The sequence below is a fragment of the Neomonachus schauinslandi genome, chromosome 8 (genome assembly GCF_002201575.2).
Source record: "Neomonachus schauinslandi chromosome 8, ASM220157v2, whole genome shotgun sequence".
In the NCBI taxonomy this organism is placed as follows: Eukaryota; Metazoa; Chordata; class Mammalia; order Carnivora; family Phocidae; genus Neomonachus; species Neomonachus schauinslandi.
Genome location: NC_058410.1, coordinates 60,366,092 through 60,382,904, shown reverse-complemented (window position 1 = coordinate 60,382,904; position 16,813 = coordinate 60,366,092). Strand labels below are relative to the sequence as shown.

At 36.4% G+C, this 16,813-nt stretch overlaps 1 protein-coding gene across 5 annotated transcripts in view; it reads right to left on the bottom strand.

Moving 5' to 3' along the window:
- Positions 1-13,406, bottom strand: part of CCNC (cyclin C) — a 28,919-nt gene extending 15,513 nt beyond the window's left edge. For 3 of the 5 annotated variants that reach the window (XM_044917321.1, XM_044917322.1, XM_044917320.1), the window contains exons 1-5: positions 13,107-13,406; positions 5,215-5,321; positions 4,256-4,340; positions 4,022-4,091; positions 1,102-1,153 (exon numbers count right to left, since the gene is read on the bottom strand). In XM_044917321.1, the coding sequence (XP_044773256.1) occupies positions 1,102-1,153; positions 4,022-4,091; positions 4,256-4,340; positions 5,215-5,321; positions 13,107-13,138 (346 nt within the window). In that variant the 5' untranslated portion in view covers positions 13,139-13,406. The remainder of the gene's footprint in view (positions 1-1,101; positions 1,154-4,021; positions 4,092-4,255; positions 4,341-5,214; positions 5,322-13,106) is intronic. The other 2 variants (XM_021693190.2, XM_044917323.1) reach the window with 1 other exon arrangement.
- Positions 13,407-16,813: the final 3,407 nt, after the last annotated feature.

Here is a 16,813-nt window from a genome sequence, read left to right as displayed (position 1 = left end):
TTGGAAAACAAAAATAACATAAGAAGAAAATAAGGCACCTAGAATCCACTACTCACAGATGAGCACTGCTAACATTCTGGTGGATTTCCTTCTGATGGATTTCCTTCCAGTTGTTTTTGAATTTTTAATAATTCAATTTTCCAGAGGGCAATCCAATACTTATCAATGTGATATATCTGCTATATTAAATTCTATGGAAAAACTGGTTACTACTCTGCTGTTCTTAGAAGAGTAAAATATGGCATGGAAAAGACTGAATTAGATTATTACACTCTTCTCAGAAAAGGGAATGACCCAAAAATATGAAAATTAGTCTGGTTCACAAACCTAAAAACACAAAAACCTTCTGCCTCTTCTGTGCAAGATCAGGTAAGTAAAAAAAAAAGAAAAAATTCTGCATTATCTTTCATCTTTTGTTAGGTGCTGGCTTTGTGCTTAACCTATGAAGATGGAGCATAGCATAATGTTAATACCTTGTATACAATATTTTACAATCACTAGTCTACAGTGTTATTTCCTTTAATGTCCTGACTCCAAGGCAGCTAAACCCCATCTTTTTGGAAAAAGAACTAAAGCCAAGAGATAAAGGAATTTGCTCAAGGTTATACAGCTGTTGCTCAGACAGAACTGAGGCTGACTACTATCGTCAGCATTTTTTTCCTTGCACTGTTTTTCAATATGGAGGCAAAATACATTATTCCTATCAAATACATACACTACAATTACTAAAGAAACAGTTTACTTTACCCACAAGAATGACACAATGGCTAGTCATTATGAAGCAAAAAAAATACAATAAAACTGGGAAATTAAGTTTTTTCTTTACCCTTATTATTTAAGAGCCACTGAGTTGAAGTTTTTGGACAATAGTTACCAGTCATTTTTGGCATTAAACATAATGTCTTGGACATAATACTCTAAGTGGTTTTTAGTATTTTAACTTTATTTTTAGCCAAATACACTAGCCATAAATGTGACCACAGGAGATTTAATAAACCCAACCAATATTTCACAGGTCTCATAAACTGAAAAACATTAAGGTCCTATAGAGCTTTTTTAAAGAATTACATCCTTAAAGCAGGATATACTTTTTGCACTTACATACAGAAGTAGCAGCAGAAATCAATCTTGTATTTGAGACTACTCCAAATTCCTAGAGAAATAAAAGTAGATGAGATCAGGTACATAGTAACCCAATGAACCTAAGGGTATCTGGGTCTATTCAAAGCAAAGCATTTCCTATGTCCCCCCATGTTTATAGTCTGGTTTTCATCTTCTACCTACTTGAAGCGTGAAGTATTTAAATCTCTAAACGCATTACTTTTCCTTAAAATGGCTGCAATAAGACAAATGTTTAAATAATTTTGTCATTTAACATCATTGAGAGATACCAAATTAGAAACCAAGCCCTAACGCAACAGTGCCGGTTTTCTACACCCCAATTAGTTTCCAAAAAGATTTTTTAGATTCTATACTTAACTGCAATAAAAATATTAAGTATGCTTCCTATTCAACTGAACCTGGACTAATGAACAGGTATTGCATACTATTTAGTAATAAAACACTTGAATCTCTAAAGATAAACTTTAGTATCACCAAAAGAATTTAAAAGACCATAGAAACTATTATTCTATTTGGAAGAGGAAGACAAGAATGATAGAATGATATATTATAAAACTTCCTTTTATTTTTTTTCTTTTTAAAGTAGGCTCTACCCATGCCCAGTGTGGAACCCAAGACGGGGCTTGAATTCACAACTCTGAGAGCAAGACCTGAGCTGAGATCAAGAGTCAGACACTTAACTGACTGAGCCACCCAGGTGCCCCATAAGACTTTTTTTTTTTTTAAATAATTTCAGCCTTACCATAAAGCAAGCTTTTTTCTTCCTTTTTTGAGAGAGAGAGTGCGAGAGGGGATGGGGGTAGGGGCGCGGCAGAGGGAGAGGGACAGAATCTCAAGCAGACTGTGTGATGAGCAGGAAACCCAATGCGGGGCTCCATCCCTTGACTCGGACATCATGACCTGAGCCGAAATCAACAGTCGACCCTTAACTGACTGAGCCACCCAGGTGCCCCAAGACTCTTAATGTCAGTTCCCATTTCCGCTTTGAATTTAATATGCCAACATTGTAAAAATAACTAAAATTTATGAGGTGATCCACCTTACATATATTGTCTCATTTAATTTGATTAACCTCATAAGATTACTAAAACCTTCACTTCATTTTAAAACAGAAAAATCAAGAATCGGTTCCTTATTCAACAAAAGAAATGAAACTAAACCTAGTCCTAATCTATATAAATACCTTTAACCTATATCCTTGTTTTGGGGGATGGGGAAGGTATGTATGTGTGTATATATATTTATATTTATATTTAAACCTCAAACCATAGTAACTGAAACTAAAAAGTAAATGCCTCAGACATCTTAAAAGTCATTTCTGTATAATTCCCACACAACTGGACAAAACACAGAAAGATCTGGTCACAGTTAATGATTAAAAACAATAACGCTATAACCAAATATAAAGGGATACATTTTTTTTTTCAGGAATAATTCTTTTTTTTTTTTTTAAGTATCCTCTCCACCCAATGTGGGGCTTGAACTCATGACCCCGAGATCAAGAGTCATACGCTCTACCAACTGGAGCCAGCCAGGCATCCCAATCCAGGAATTCTTTATCCAAAATTCTTAGAGTGAAAACTTTCACTCAGTACGTCACATAACAAAAGATATTTAAGAAACAAAACAAATTAAAATCCCCAAATTAATCTTTAAGAGTAGAAATTTATAAAGATTTTATCTAGATTTTCCATACTGGTTGTGCTTCAGATACATCAAATTACATGGTAATATTTGGAAAAACCACCCCATAATATGGGCTTTTTATAAACACTTCCTTTTCCCACTAAAGAACTTAGTAATAACAGGGCTGGTTCTGTCCCTTTAAGCTACCACTTATAAATAATTAGAAAACCATAAACCTCTAGAAAGTCTGTCTTAATATTATTTCTAACAGGGTCAACTCTCATTACTTTAGGTAGTAATTAGGAAAGATGTCTTAAATAATCCTAAATAATGACTAAAACAAAACTAAATCAAAATTGAGTACCAAAAGGAATATAAACCTATTAGGTTTAAATTACATTCAATTTTCAAGAATACAATTACGATTCTAAAGACATCTAAGAAACATAATACAAAGGGTTCAGAACTTTAAAGATTGCATATATTATAATGAACATCAGTCAATATCTCCTATTACTGTCTGGATTTTAGCTGCGCTCTCTCAAAAATACTGAAAAGGAAAATGTGAGCAGAGATTTAGTCTCAGCTCCAAGTTCCCATCTCTCTTCTCTCTCCCTCACCTAGTTCCTCTACCCTCATCAGAATCTATTTGACTAGAGCCACACTCAATCCTTGCTTTCCCTACAGTCTGGCAGGCAGCCATTATCAGGAAGCAGGGAGGGAAGACAGTAAGACATAGGATGCATATGGAGAAGGAAGGACACAGGAGGAGGTACTATAACTCAGGTTATAGTAGCGAAGCTGTGGCACTCATGGAATACTACTTAGTGCCAAACAGTAAATGTCTTAGAGGACCTAGAACAAAGCAGTTAAAAGCATGGAATTAGTAGCCAGACTCCCAGGCTCTGCCACTTACCAGCTCTATGATCTTAGGCAAGTTTCTTAATCTCTATGTACCTCAGTTTCCTCCTTTATGAAATGAGGATATTACTACCATACACCCCCTTGTTTGTTATGAGGATTGTAAGTCATATTATGAGTCAGTTATAGTTGTAAAAGAACTTAGAATAACACTTGGTATATAGTAAATGCTACATAAGTGTTTGTTAAATGAATGTATAAAGACATGTATATCTTTGATTTTGTATGAATTTCAAAATTTTGCATAAATCACCATCTGTCATTATTTTTACATAGGTAATATGAAAACTAGGGCAGATTAACCAATGTACATTGATTATACTTCAATGAAGAAAAGAAAACTATTTCATACCTCTACTTTGGATGCCAAAAACACACATGTAGGAGCCATTAATACAGGATCTATACTTTTGAGAGAATACCTAAAATATGATAAAACAAAGTTAAATGTCATTCATATAGAAAACACTGGGAAAAAAACCAAGATAACGCTATGGCAAACACATGATTCATTTATACTAAGGTTCATCAACATGACATAAGAGTTTCAAATAGGTGTAACATAATCCCCAAATTAAAGTCCTACCTGGCATAGAATCTCTTGAAATAGACTGTAGCAGTGGCAATAACTTGTTGTCTTAATTTAAGATGTTCACCTAATGCTTGAATAACTAAAAGAAAAATAATAAAGTTTTAAATGTTCTTCTGGTATCTTTATAATATTGACATTGAAAAATAACTTTCATGTGGTTAAATCATGACTGTATTAATTTTTAACAAAGAGAAAAACCTACATATGCTATAAAGCTCTACTTGGATCACACTGGGCTAAGACTAGGATTTGCAAATCTGTTAAAAAAAATATAGATATGCATTAACAACAATAAAAAATAGAAAGTGTCCCATAGCAAACACTATTCTTATATTAAGAAGGTTGAATGATAGGCATTTTCCTCTACCTTCTAAGTATTTTCAATGTTTTTTTATTATCTTTAGAATAAATATAAAAGGAAAATATTAGACAGTAATCAAACGCACTACAACTTCCATTGTATAAAGTTTATTAAAAAGTCCATAATGAATTCTCCAAACAACAGAGAGGTAGGTTTGCAGAAGAGTGAACTGAAGGTTAGAAAGATCATGTAACAAAGCTACCATGTGGGAGAGCAAGGATCTTTTGACTCTAAATCATCTACGCAAACTTGTAAGATAAGAATGATCAATAGGATGCCAGCCCAAAGAATCCATTCATCTTCAAAATACTTGCTTTAGCCAATCTTAAACTGGGTTTAATAACACATTACCCTCCCACATAGGGAGATTAATGAACACTTTGAGACTGTCTTGAGTGTCTCTACAATGTAAGATTCACAAAAGACTGTATTTAGATCACTTAGAAAGATAAATGAATATAAGTTATAAAAAGAATACATGAATAAAAATATTAAGTAGGGACTAAAACAGCTTATAACAAATTACTATACAAAAGTTTTAATTCAGAGGTAACCAACTGTACCATTTCAGTCAATTTTTTTTAAAGTTTACCATTTGTAAAAAATATCTGTAATTTCCAATACTCTTCTTCTGAGAGAAACTTTAAGTCCTTCTGGCGTTCCTTCAACAGATCTTGTTTATCCAAAATCCATTGTAAACTAGAAGAATGAAGATGTTAAGACACGTTACAGAAAATCAACTAACAAAGTCACAAAAAATATACTAAGACTGAACAAGTTATGAACATTCTGAGAAATACAAAGTGCAAGAAGTAACCTTGGAAGATAGTATTTTTCACATTTCTTGAAACTCTGAGAATTATCTCACTAATGAATGTAAATATGCCCTGAAAAAAAATTCCACTCTAATTTTCTTTTTTTTTTAAGATTTTATTTATTTATTTGAGAGAGAGAATGAGATAGAGTATGAGAGGGGGGAGGGTCAGAGGGAGAAGCAGACTCCCTGCTAAGCAGGGAGCCCGATGCGGGACTCAATCCCGGGACTCCAGGATCATGACCTGAGCCCAAGGCAGTCGCTTAACCAACTGAGCCACCCAGGCACCCCTTCTGTCTCTTTTTTGTTCTCTCTCTCACTACCTTATATTGTTATTTCATTGGTTTTAAGACTCTGATATCAAGAAAGATCTTACAATCAGTGATGCCTTAAGCTTTTAATCTGCAGCATGTTTATTTTTCCCTAGTGATACATAAAATAATGGTATAGTTATTTGGCATCAAATGATGATGCCTTAGATTTGAATTATCTTTTCTCAGTTGTTCATGAGTAACTGCAGTATTTCTCTACTTCACAAATTCCACTCATGTTAAAATCTGCTTCAGAATTTATTACACTAATAGCCTCCTCCGCCTGCCTAGTCAAGTCTACTATTTTTAACCAGAGATATGAAATTGAAATGACCCAAAACACTATTCTGCAACTTGCTTTTGTCACTCATTATGTTCTGGAAGTCTTTCTATGTCAACAAATTTGTTATTCAGCATACCTTTAAACTGCTTCACAGCATTATGGATGGATTGTTACTTAGTTAATTCCTATTAATAGGCATGTAGCTTATAATTTTTCACTATTAAAAATAATGCTTTAATGAAGAGCTTTGTAATTCACCCATGCATATTTGGTTAATAATATATTTAAAATAATTTCCTAGAAATAGAAGTGATTGGTTGGTTTTGCTGGTAACTTTGTTTTACATTGTCAGTTTGTACTCCATTCGTCACACCAATTTCCATTCCTATTAACAGTACATGAGAGTTTTAAAATATTTAAACCCCCTATGGGTTACTGCCAATCTTTTAAATACTTTACAACTTAAAGGCAAAGTAGTATCTTACTGTTTTTGGGGTTTTGTGTTTTAGTTTACTTCTGAGGCTAAACATTTTTCCATGCCTTACTGGCCAAAAATACAGTTCTTCTTTTGTACACTGTAATTTTAATGACAATTTTTCTAATGGGATGGTTTTTTTCACAATTAAGAGATTCTTCTCATATAATTTGTGTACTATGGATAATAAATCATTTGTCAAATAAACTGCAAACATTTCCTGAGTTGAGCATGATCTCTTAATATTTAATTATTTGTAACACAGAAATATGAATCACTTATTAAAACCAACCCATATTTTACTTTGATTTTATGCTGGTCACAAGTGGGAAGGCCTTCCCTGACACTAAATGATTAAAAAAAAAAAAATTCACCTATATTTTCTAATACACTTAAGGCTTTTTTCTTTCAATTTTTCTTATTCCTATGCCATGTTATTTGAAAACATAAGATTAAATTATTAAAATCTGGTATGGAAAATATTCCCCTTGCTAATTACTATTCTTTAGAAAAACTTCTCGATATTCTATTACAATTATTATTCTAAGACTTGAACTTTAGAAGTATTATGTCAAGTCCCAATTGCATTAAATTTAGAAATCAATATAGAGAGAAATGCTATCTTTACAAGGCTAGAATTCAAACTCCATTTATTAAAATCTTTATGTTCTACCACAGAATTTAAAAAATTTTCTTTCTATAGGTCCTGCACATTTCTTTAGTTTATTCTTGTATATTTCATATCTTCCATTGGTACTTGTAACTATATTTTTCCATCATTCATTTAAAAGAAAGCTTTCCACATTTGACAAAGTACAGCATCCTTTCTTGATCAAAACTCTTCAGAGTATAGGCATAGAGGGTACATACCTCAATATCATAAAAGCCATCTATGAAAAACCTACAGCAAATGTCATTCTCAATGGGGAAAAATTGAGAGCTCTCCCCCTAAGGTCAGGAACGCGGCAGGGATGTCCACTATCACCACTGCTACTCAACATAGTATTGGAAGTCCTAGCCACAGCAATCAGACAACAAAAAGAAATAAAAGGCATCCAAATAGGCAAAGAAGAAGTCAAACTCTCACTCTTTGCAGATGAGATGATACTTTATGTGGAAAACCCCAAAGACTCCACCCCAAAACTGCTAGAACTCATACAGGAATTCAGTAAAGTGGCAGGATATAAAATCAATGCACAGAAATCAGTGGCATTCCTACACCAACAATAAGACAGAAGAAAGAGAAATTAAGGAGTCGATCCCATTTACAATTGCACCCAAAACCATAAGATACCTAGGAATAAATCTAACCAAAGAGGCAAAGGATCTGTACTCAGAAAACTATAAAATACTCATGAAAGAAATTGAGGAAGACACAAAGAAATGGAAAAACGTTCCATGCTCATGGATTGGAAGAACAAATATTGTGAAGATGTCAATCCTACCTAGAGCAATCTACACATTCAATGCAATCCCCATCAAAATACCACCCACTTTTTTCAAAGAAATGGAACAAATAATCCTAAAATTTGTATGGAACCAGAAAAGACCCCGCATAGGCAGAGGAATGTTGAAAAAGAAAAGCAAAGCTGGTGGCATCACAATTCCAGACTTCCAGCTCTATTACAAAGCTGTCATCATCAAGACAGTATGGTACTGGCACAAAAACAGGCACACAGATCAGTGGAACAGAATAGAGAGCCCAGAAATGGACCCTCAACTCTATGGTCAACTCATCTTTGACAAAGCAGGAAAGAATGTCCAATGGAAAAAAGACAGTCTCTTCAACAAATGGTGTTGGGAAAATTGGACAGCCACATGCAGAAGAATGAAACTGGACCATTTCCTTACACCACACACAAAAATAGACTCCAAATGGTTAAAAGACCTCAATGTGAGACAGGAGTCCATCAAAATCCTAAAGGAGAACACAGGCAGCAACCTCTTCAACCTCAGCTGAAGCAACTTCTTCCTAGAAACATCGCCAAAGGCAAGGGAAGCAAGGGCAAAAATGAACTATTGGGACTTCATCAAGATAAAAAGCTTTTGCAAAGCAAAGGAAACAGTCAACAAAACCAAAAGACAACCGACAGAATGGGAAAAGATATTTGCAAATGACATATCAGATAAAGGGCTAGTATCCAAAATCTATAAAGAACTCATCAAACTCAACACCCAAAGAACAAAGAATCCAATCAAGAAATGGGCAGAAGACATGAACAGACATTTTTCCAAAGAAGACATCCAAATGGCCAACAGACACATGAAAAAGTGCTCAATATCGCTTGGCATCAGGGAAATCCAAATCAAAACCTCAATGAGGTATCACCTCACACCAGTCAGAATGGCTAAAATTAACAAGTCAGGAAACGACAGATGTTGGCGAGGATGCGGAGAAAGGGGAACCCTCCTACACTGTTGGTGGGAATGCAAGCTGGTGCAGCCACTCTTTAAAACAGTATGGAGGTTCCTCAAAAAGTTGAAAATAGAGCTACCGTATGATCCAGCAATTGCACTACTGGGTATTTACCCCAAAGATACAAAAGTAGGGATCCGAAAGGGTACATGCACCCTGATGTTTATAGCAGCAATGTCTACAATAGCCAAACTGTGGAAAGAGCCAAGATGTCCATCGACAGATGAATGGATAAAGAAGATGTGGTGTATAGATATACAATGGAATATTATGCAGCCATCAAAAGGAATGAGATCTTGCCATTTGCAACGACGTGGATGGAACTGGAGGGTATTATGTTGAGCGAAATAAGTCAAACAGAGAAAGACATGTATCATATGACCTCACTGATATGAGGAATTCTTAATCTCAGGAAACAAACTGAGGGTTGCTGGAGTGGGGGGTGGGGTGGGAGGGATGGGGTAACTGGGTGATAGACACTGGGGAGGGTATGTGCTCTGGTAAGCGCTGTGAATTGTGCAAGACTGTTGAATCTCAGATCTGTACCTCTGAAACAAATAATGCCATATATGTTAAGAACAAAAAAAAAAAAGAAGAAGGTAACAGGAGGGGAAGAATGAAGGGGGGGAAATCGGAGGGGTAGACGAACATGAGAGACGATGGACTCTGAAAAACAAACTGAGGGTTCTAGAGGGGAGGGGGATGGGAGGATGGGTTAGCCTGGTGGTGGGTATTGAGGAGGGCACATTCTGCATGGAGCACTGGGTTTTATGCACAAACAATGAATCATGGAACACTACATCTAAAACTAATGATGTAATGTATGGGGATTAACATTAAGAATAAAAAAATTTTAAAAAAAAGAAAGCTTCCCATTTTTACATTTTGTAACTGGTCACTTTATTAAACCTTTATTATTTATAATAATTTTTCAATTAACTGAATTTTCAAGTTAATTTTATCTCTACAGGCTGACAATTTTGTCATTTTTAGTATCTCATTCTATTAACTGTATTGAGTAGCAATTCATAACAATGTTAAACAGGCACCCTAATTTTCCTAATGTTTCACCATTAAATATCTCTTATTCATGCTTTGATGTTTTTACCATGTTAAGAAACCATCCTATTTGTTTTAGTCAAAAATAGATGTTGAATTTTAATAGACATCTTTTGATGCCTTCACTGTTTATTAACAGATTTTCTAACACTGACTATATTTCTACAATAAAATCACTATCATTTTTTTATATTTCTAATGTAATGTTAGACTCTACTTGTTAATAATTTATGATGTTTGTATTAATATTCAAACCAGACTGTTTTTAGTGCTACCTTTGCTAGATTTTATCAATGTTCTTGTAGCTTCAAAGAGAGAACTGGAAAGCTTTCTTTCTGTGTGAACTGGAATAATTTCAGTAGCAGATCCTCTTGAAAATGGGAAAACATTTACCCATGAAATAATGTGAGCCAGAGCATTTTTTAAGGGGTAGCTCTTTGGTAACTTTCTTTTTGTTTTTTTAAACATTTTGTTTATTTATTTAATTGACAGAGAGAGAGAGAGAGAGAGAGAGAGAGAGGGAACACAAGCAGGGGGAGTAGGAGAGGGAGAAGGAGGCTTCCCACGGAGCAGGGAGCCCGATGCGGGGCTCGATCCCAGCACCCTGGGATCATGACCTGAGCTGAAGGCAGTCGCCTAACCAACTGAGCCACCCAGGCGCCCCTCTTTGGTAACTTTCTTAATTTGTTTTGGCTTTCAAATTTATTACCATGGAGATAACCCAAAAGTACATCTGGATTTATTGACTTTTCTCATTCCTAATTTTGTATCTTCGTATCATCCCTCTTTTCTTTGATTCAACTAGCAGCAGTTTAGTCTACTATTTTGATTTTTCCTTCCAAAGAACCAGCTCTTATAATTTCTGACTATTTTTCCTTTTACTATGTTAATATCAGTGTTACCTTTATTAAGTCTTTTTTTTACCCCCTCCCCCGGATTTATTTCACTGTTTCCTTTTTAATATTCTCAGACTATTCTGACTTATTTTTATTTTTTCTCAGTTATTCTGGATGTTAGTTTATAACTGTGGCTTTGGCTACATCCCATAGGTATGGATATATATTGATCTCATCAGGTTATTTCCTTGATATTATATAACTGTATTTTCAGTTTCCTCTTTGATACAATAAAATATCCAGAATTGATTTTGTACATTTTTATTTCTGTTACCTCTTCATTAATTCAGTCAGCCACCTAGTATTTAGTGCCCTTCTACTTTTACTGCAGTAAGGTCAAAGAATGTGTTGTGCTCTACTTCAACTTTCTAGAAAATGCTGTGATTCACTATGTTCTGGAATTATCATTAATTTCATCCTCACAGTCACTTAAAGTTCTTAAAAAGATAAATTTCACAAATATTTAAGTTTTTCCTCACAGCACATAGTATGGAAGATAAACCAAGAACACTTATACATAGCAAATCTCATAAAATTTAAGATTATATTGTTTGTAAAATTCACCATTATTTCATGTGCTAAGAAAAAAACTGTCATGCTCATTTCAGAAATGTTAAAATGTGCATCTTCAAGCCATGATAAACATAGTTCATGTCAATTTTCCTCTTTTCCCAAAATCACCTAAAACGATGGTTTTTGTCATCTTTTTGTTGGTTTGTTTTTCCAGAATTGATCGCCTTGTCTTTCTCACTTGCAACCTTTTGCAGATAAGGCACTTCATGATTCTGAAGAGAGCGCAGTGGCCCCTTCCTCCAGGACTATTTGAATTGTGAGGGAAGGACACTTTCAAAAAAAGCACATTTAACATTATAACAATTTTATATTTCAAGAGTGAAAAAACATTATAGATCCTGCTCCCCCTTTGATAAATGTTCTTATTATGCCAACAATAAGTGAAAGCATAATGAGAACATTTACCAAAAGGCAGGTAGTATCTTTTTTTTTTTAAGTTGAAAAATGGCTCTAACTTCTGATAATCAACAGCTAGCTACCTGTCAATTCTTTCACCCTCTTTCAAACTTTATTAAAATACTACCCCTTGTCCACTAAATTTTCTGTATTTTAATTTTGCCCAAGCAAATATTACACTGAGCAAAACAGTGCAAAATAAAAATATAATCAGAGGTAAGGCTTCTATAGAATTTCATCTCCACAGAATCACTTACAGCAAGAGGAAAGCCTGCTTTTCTGAAAATAGGTTTTTCTTCTCTTACAAAGGACTAAAAACAGAATGAATAGGAATCCAACTTCTTCACAGAATCAAAATTTAAACTACAATTACTAATGGTCTCTTGGCATTAAGATATATTTACACTAAAATAGAATAGTATCAGGTTCTGTTCATCTTTCAACCGTAGAGCGGAAAGCCTAGTCAAAGTTCAATTAGTCTCATCACCCACCTTTAGGCCTAAACAAATGTATTTAGGGAAAAATATTTTTAATATTACTCTAGTTCTTCCACGGTCAAAACAAAAACAAAAACTTACTCATGAAATAGGTTAAAGAAATCGGCAAAGTCACTGGAAAATGCATGCTTAAAACAAAATAAAAGGCACAGACTAATGAAATGGATACATTTTGAGAGCACCTGCCCTCTTCCTAACCAACATACAACTCCATCTATTCATAAGGTAAGGCAGGAAGCGGTCAGACAGCAGAAACAAGACTGACTCTGGACTCTCTCCTCGGAATAGTATTAAATCCACTCAAGATAGAAGGTCAATGACAAAAGACTACAATGCCGACAACTGAAGAGAGCCCAGGCAAAAGCGAGCCCCAACTGTCCTGAAGAGCCGGCCTCACAGTCCGGAACTGTGCCACACTTTCCATACCTGCGCCCATCCCATCCCAACCCACCCCACCCCGCTTCCAGGCCTAGCTTATCCAGGAATCCGAAGTTAAACTCCTTCCTTCCTCGGAGACCGAACCTCTTTAGCCCCCGCCCTTGCCCGCTCACAGATCTTTCCCCCCCACCCCCGAAACGCAGCCAGGGGGCGGGGAGAGGGGAGTCGCCAGAGAAAAGTGCATCCCGCTTCCGGCCGCTGCCGCCCCCGGGAGACCCCGCGGCGCTCGGGACAGGGGCCGGGATCCAGGCCAAAGGGAGTCGCAGGCCCCGTCCTCACCGACTCCCAAGAACAAGCCCCGGGCGAGAAGACGGAAGATCACTTACTAATGGGAGCTCTGCCAAAAGTTCCCTGCCATGGAACACAGCTTGCCCTGATAAAAAAGCACCAGCCGGCGGAGCGGCCCGCGGAGCGACCATAGACCCAGCCCGCCCGGTAACCGCGCTCCTGGATCTGATCTGCTCGGCTCCGCTCCGCGGCGGCTACGGTGAGAGGAAGAGGATGGCACTCTAGTCTCCTTGACGCCGGCCGGCAACACTCTACAGTGTAAACCCGTTCCTATGGATAAAAGTTCCGGCCAGCCCCGCGGTAGCAGACGGGGAGCAGACAGTCTGTGGGCGCACTGAGGGGGCGGGAACTAGTGCTCACAGAAGGCTCCCGGCGGTCGAGAGGCTATCGCGAGAGTTTCTTACCGGTTCCGGCCTAGAGGTCGGGAGCTGTTTTTTGTGAGTTACGTCCGTTCAGTGAGTGGGGAGGAAACCTGGGCAGGTTTGGGATTTTGTTACTTCATTTTATAGGCCGCCACTATGGCACTTTGTTATAGTGTAGGGTTTCGTGACTTCAGTTCTTTCTCCTGCTATTGAAGAGGTATAAAGCTTATTTTGTCTTCAAGGACCTACCAAAATTTACCTGCACCAAGCCGAATACGTTCTTCATGGAGTCCTTTTGGACTGGAATGCAAATTTTTAGAGCAGCAATACTTTTCCGTGCCAGAGACTACCGGTTTTGCAGAACAGTGAAAAACATTTTTCCTTTATTACATATGTATGTATGTGTGTGTATTCACATATAAGTGCCAAATAGAAAGATACAGCCAGAAATGCAATAATTTAATTTTACAAGATGAAATAATCTGTATTTCCCATTTTTATTATCATTGTGACGTTGCATTTATTGTAAAACTTATTATTCTAAATAATTAGATACACCTGAAAGCTGTTCATAGAAAACCAATGTTCTGAGCAGCTTACTACATTATTTTTCAGCTAAGTGAAATAAGTCAGAGAAAGAAAATAGCATATGATTTCATTCATATGCACTTTAAGAAACAAAACAAATGGAGAAAAAAAAAAAAGACCAAAAAACCAGATACTTTTAAGTATAGGGAACTGGTGGTTGCCAGAGAGGAGGTAAGTGAGGGGATGGATTAAAAAGGTGAAGAGGATTAAGAGTACACAGATCACTGATCAGCACTGAGTAATGTATGGAATTGTTGAATCATTCTATTGTACACCTGAAACTAATACAACACTGTATGTTAATTATACTTGAATTAAAAAACAAAGGTAAAATTAGAGAAAAACTTTTTTTTTTTAAAAAGACATTATTTTTCACATTGTGGGTAGAGACCAGTTAGGGTGTCATGACATTGTGAGTCTGGAAAGCATTTTCTTTTTTTTTTTTTTTTTTAAGATTTTATTTATTTATTTGACAGAGAGACAGCGAGAGAGGAAACACAAGCAGGGGGAGTGGGAGAGGGAGAAGCAGGCTTCCCGTGGAGCAGGGAGCCCGATGCGGGGCTCGATCCCAGGATCCTGAGATCATGACCCGAGCCGAAGGCAGACGCTTAACCGATTGAGCCACCCAGGCGCCCCGAAAAGCATTTTCTTGAATGAAATAAAATATCAGCTATGTCAGAAACAGCAAGTATTATTTTAAAATTTGATTCATACACATGCACATGCATTAGGTCCAGATGTGAAATGCATGTCAGTGACTTAACATAAAAATATTTTATATGTCACATGTCACTACCATAAAGTCTGATGTGGATTCGATTGACCTCCTTGGTGGTTGTCCTCCAGATCTTCAAGGATCTAGCATATTTTCATCATTCAACTATTGCATCTTGGTTCTTTGCTTCTAGGCTTAAAAATCTTTCTAGAGAGAGCACAAAGGACTGTCACTGGCTCTTGATCAGTGTTAAGAGACTTGAACCAGAAACAATACCATCACTTCCTCTCATGACCCATTGACCAGAATAGGCATGTGACTCTAAATTAACTGCAAGGGAGGCCGAGAAATGTAGGGGAACATGTAGTATGTTTGATGAACACTTACGTCTGCTACAATGCAGATCACAGTCAAAAAATTTTTTAAAGTGGTGGCTTAAGAAACATCAGGCCATAGGCTACTTCACAGAGGTTCAGAATTTCAACTCAGAAGTTTTTGGCAGTTTGATATCTTTCAAAAGATAATGACACAGCAACAAATTAGTATTGTTGAATGTTTTGTTCTATGTGTCCCGTTACACTTTGTTTCTACCACTAGGCTACCATTGTTTCATGTCTAATGCTGCATTCTTCCTCCAAAACTGTGAGCTCCTTCATCTTTGTATCTCTATTAGTTCAAGGCATAACACATGGTAGGCACAGAAGATACTGGTATTTGAAACTGATGTATAAACGGAGGGCAAGGTGCTTAAAGAGAAAGAATGTAATGTTATGGACAGAGTTAGGTGGAAAAGTGAGTATTTAGATTGCAAAATATAAATGACTAAGACCTTGGAGATCAGGTCCCTTTCTTCTGTGAACTCTTTTAGGCAATTTACCAAACACGTTATATAGAAATGCTTTCTGTCCGCAACCTGGTTTCTGCTTCCCAACCAGAACTCCACATTCCTAGAAGCTCTGGTGGTCCCAGTGGCTATGCCAAGGAGGGAGCCTGAGCTTCATTAGTTTCAGGGCAAATCATCTCTGAGGGTACCCTGTAAATGTAGGTTGAATTGAACTGACTTGAACCAAAAGCTAACTTAATTTAAGGATATCTTTGATGGGATAGAGCAATTTACAAAAGCTCTTAAAATGCCTAGAAATCCCAGTTTATCTGGATGCAAAAGATGATGAGTCATGTAGGTTTGCTTAATTGTACTGATAGTTTTTTTAAAACTTTTCTTTATAAGTTTAGTATTGTTTCTTAGTCCTCACTACTCAGTCACCTACTTAACTTAATCACTTACTGGAATCAATCAGTCTTGTCCCTTCTAATTTTTTACTTACCTTGTACTTTTCAAATAGGGATATGATCAATAAATTCTTGATGCTAATATTGATTCTCCTGTGATTAAAATAAAAATATTTATCTTTTTCCTACGATGCCTGCTCCAGAAGTCTGAATGCTATTCTCAGAAACTAGAGCCTAGAAATGTAGTGGCTTTATCAAGCTTACTTAGCTGGTTAGTGGCAAAACAGCAAGAATCTAGCTCTTCTGATTCCCAGTACAGTGAGCTTTTCATTATAAAACTATAATGACTAAACTACTATAAACACATTATTTCAGGTTTGTAGTAGAAGTTTCTCTTCTTAAACACTATTATTGGAGACCATCTTCTCACTTAAAAAAAAAAATTTCTTTGTCAGAGAGAGAGGCAGGCAGAGGGAGAAGCGCAAGGAGCCCCATGCAGGACTCGACCCAGGACCCTGGGATCATGACCTGAGCCAAAGGCAGACGCTTAACCAACTGAGCCAACCAGGTGTTCCCATCTTTGCACTTTTAATTAAATTATTATTGTAATTTGCTTTGGTACTAATAGTCTTTATTGTGGAAATATCCTTTCCTCTATTTAGTCATTCACTATGTGTCCCTTTATTTTAATTTCTGGATACATGTATTTGTGGAAGATGAGTAAACCTCAAACTTACGGTAAACATACTAGTTAAGACCTCAGTCTAAATTAGACTGATCAAGTTCAGGTAACAGCTCTGCCACTTATTAGTTGTGTAACTGTCTTAGCTCAGACTGCTGTAACAGAAGA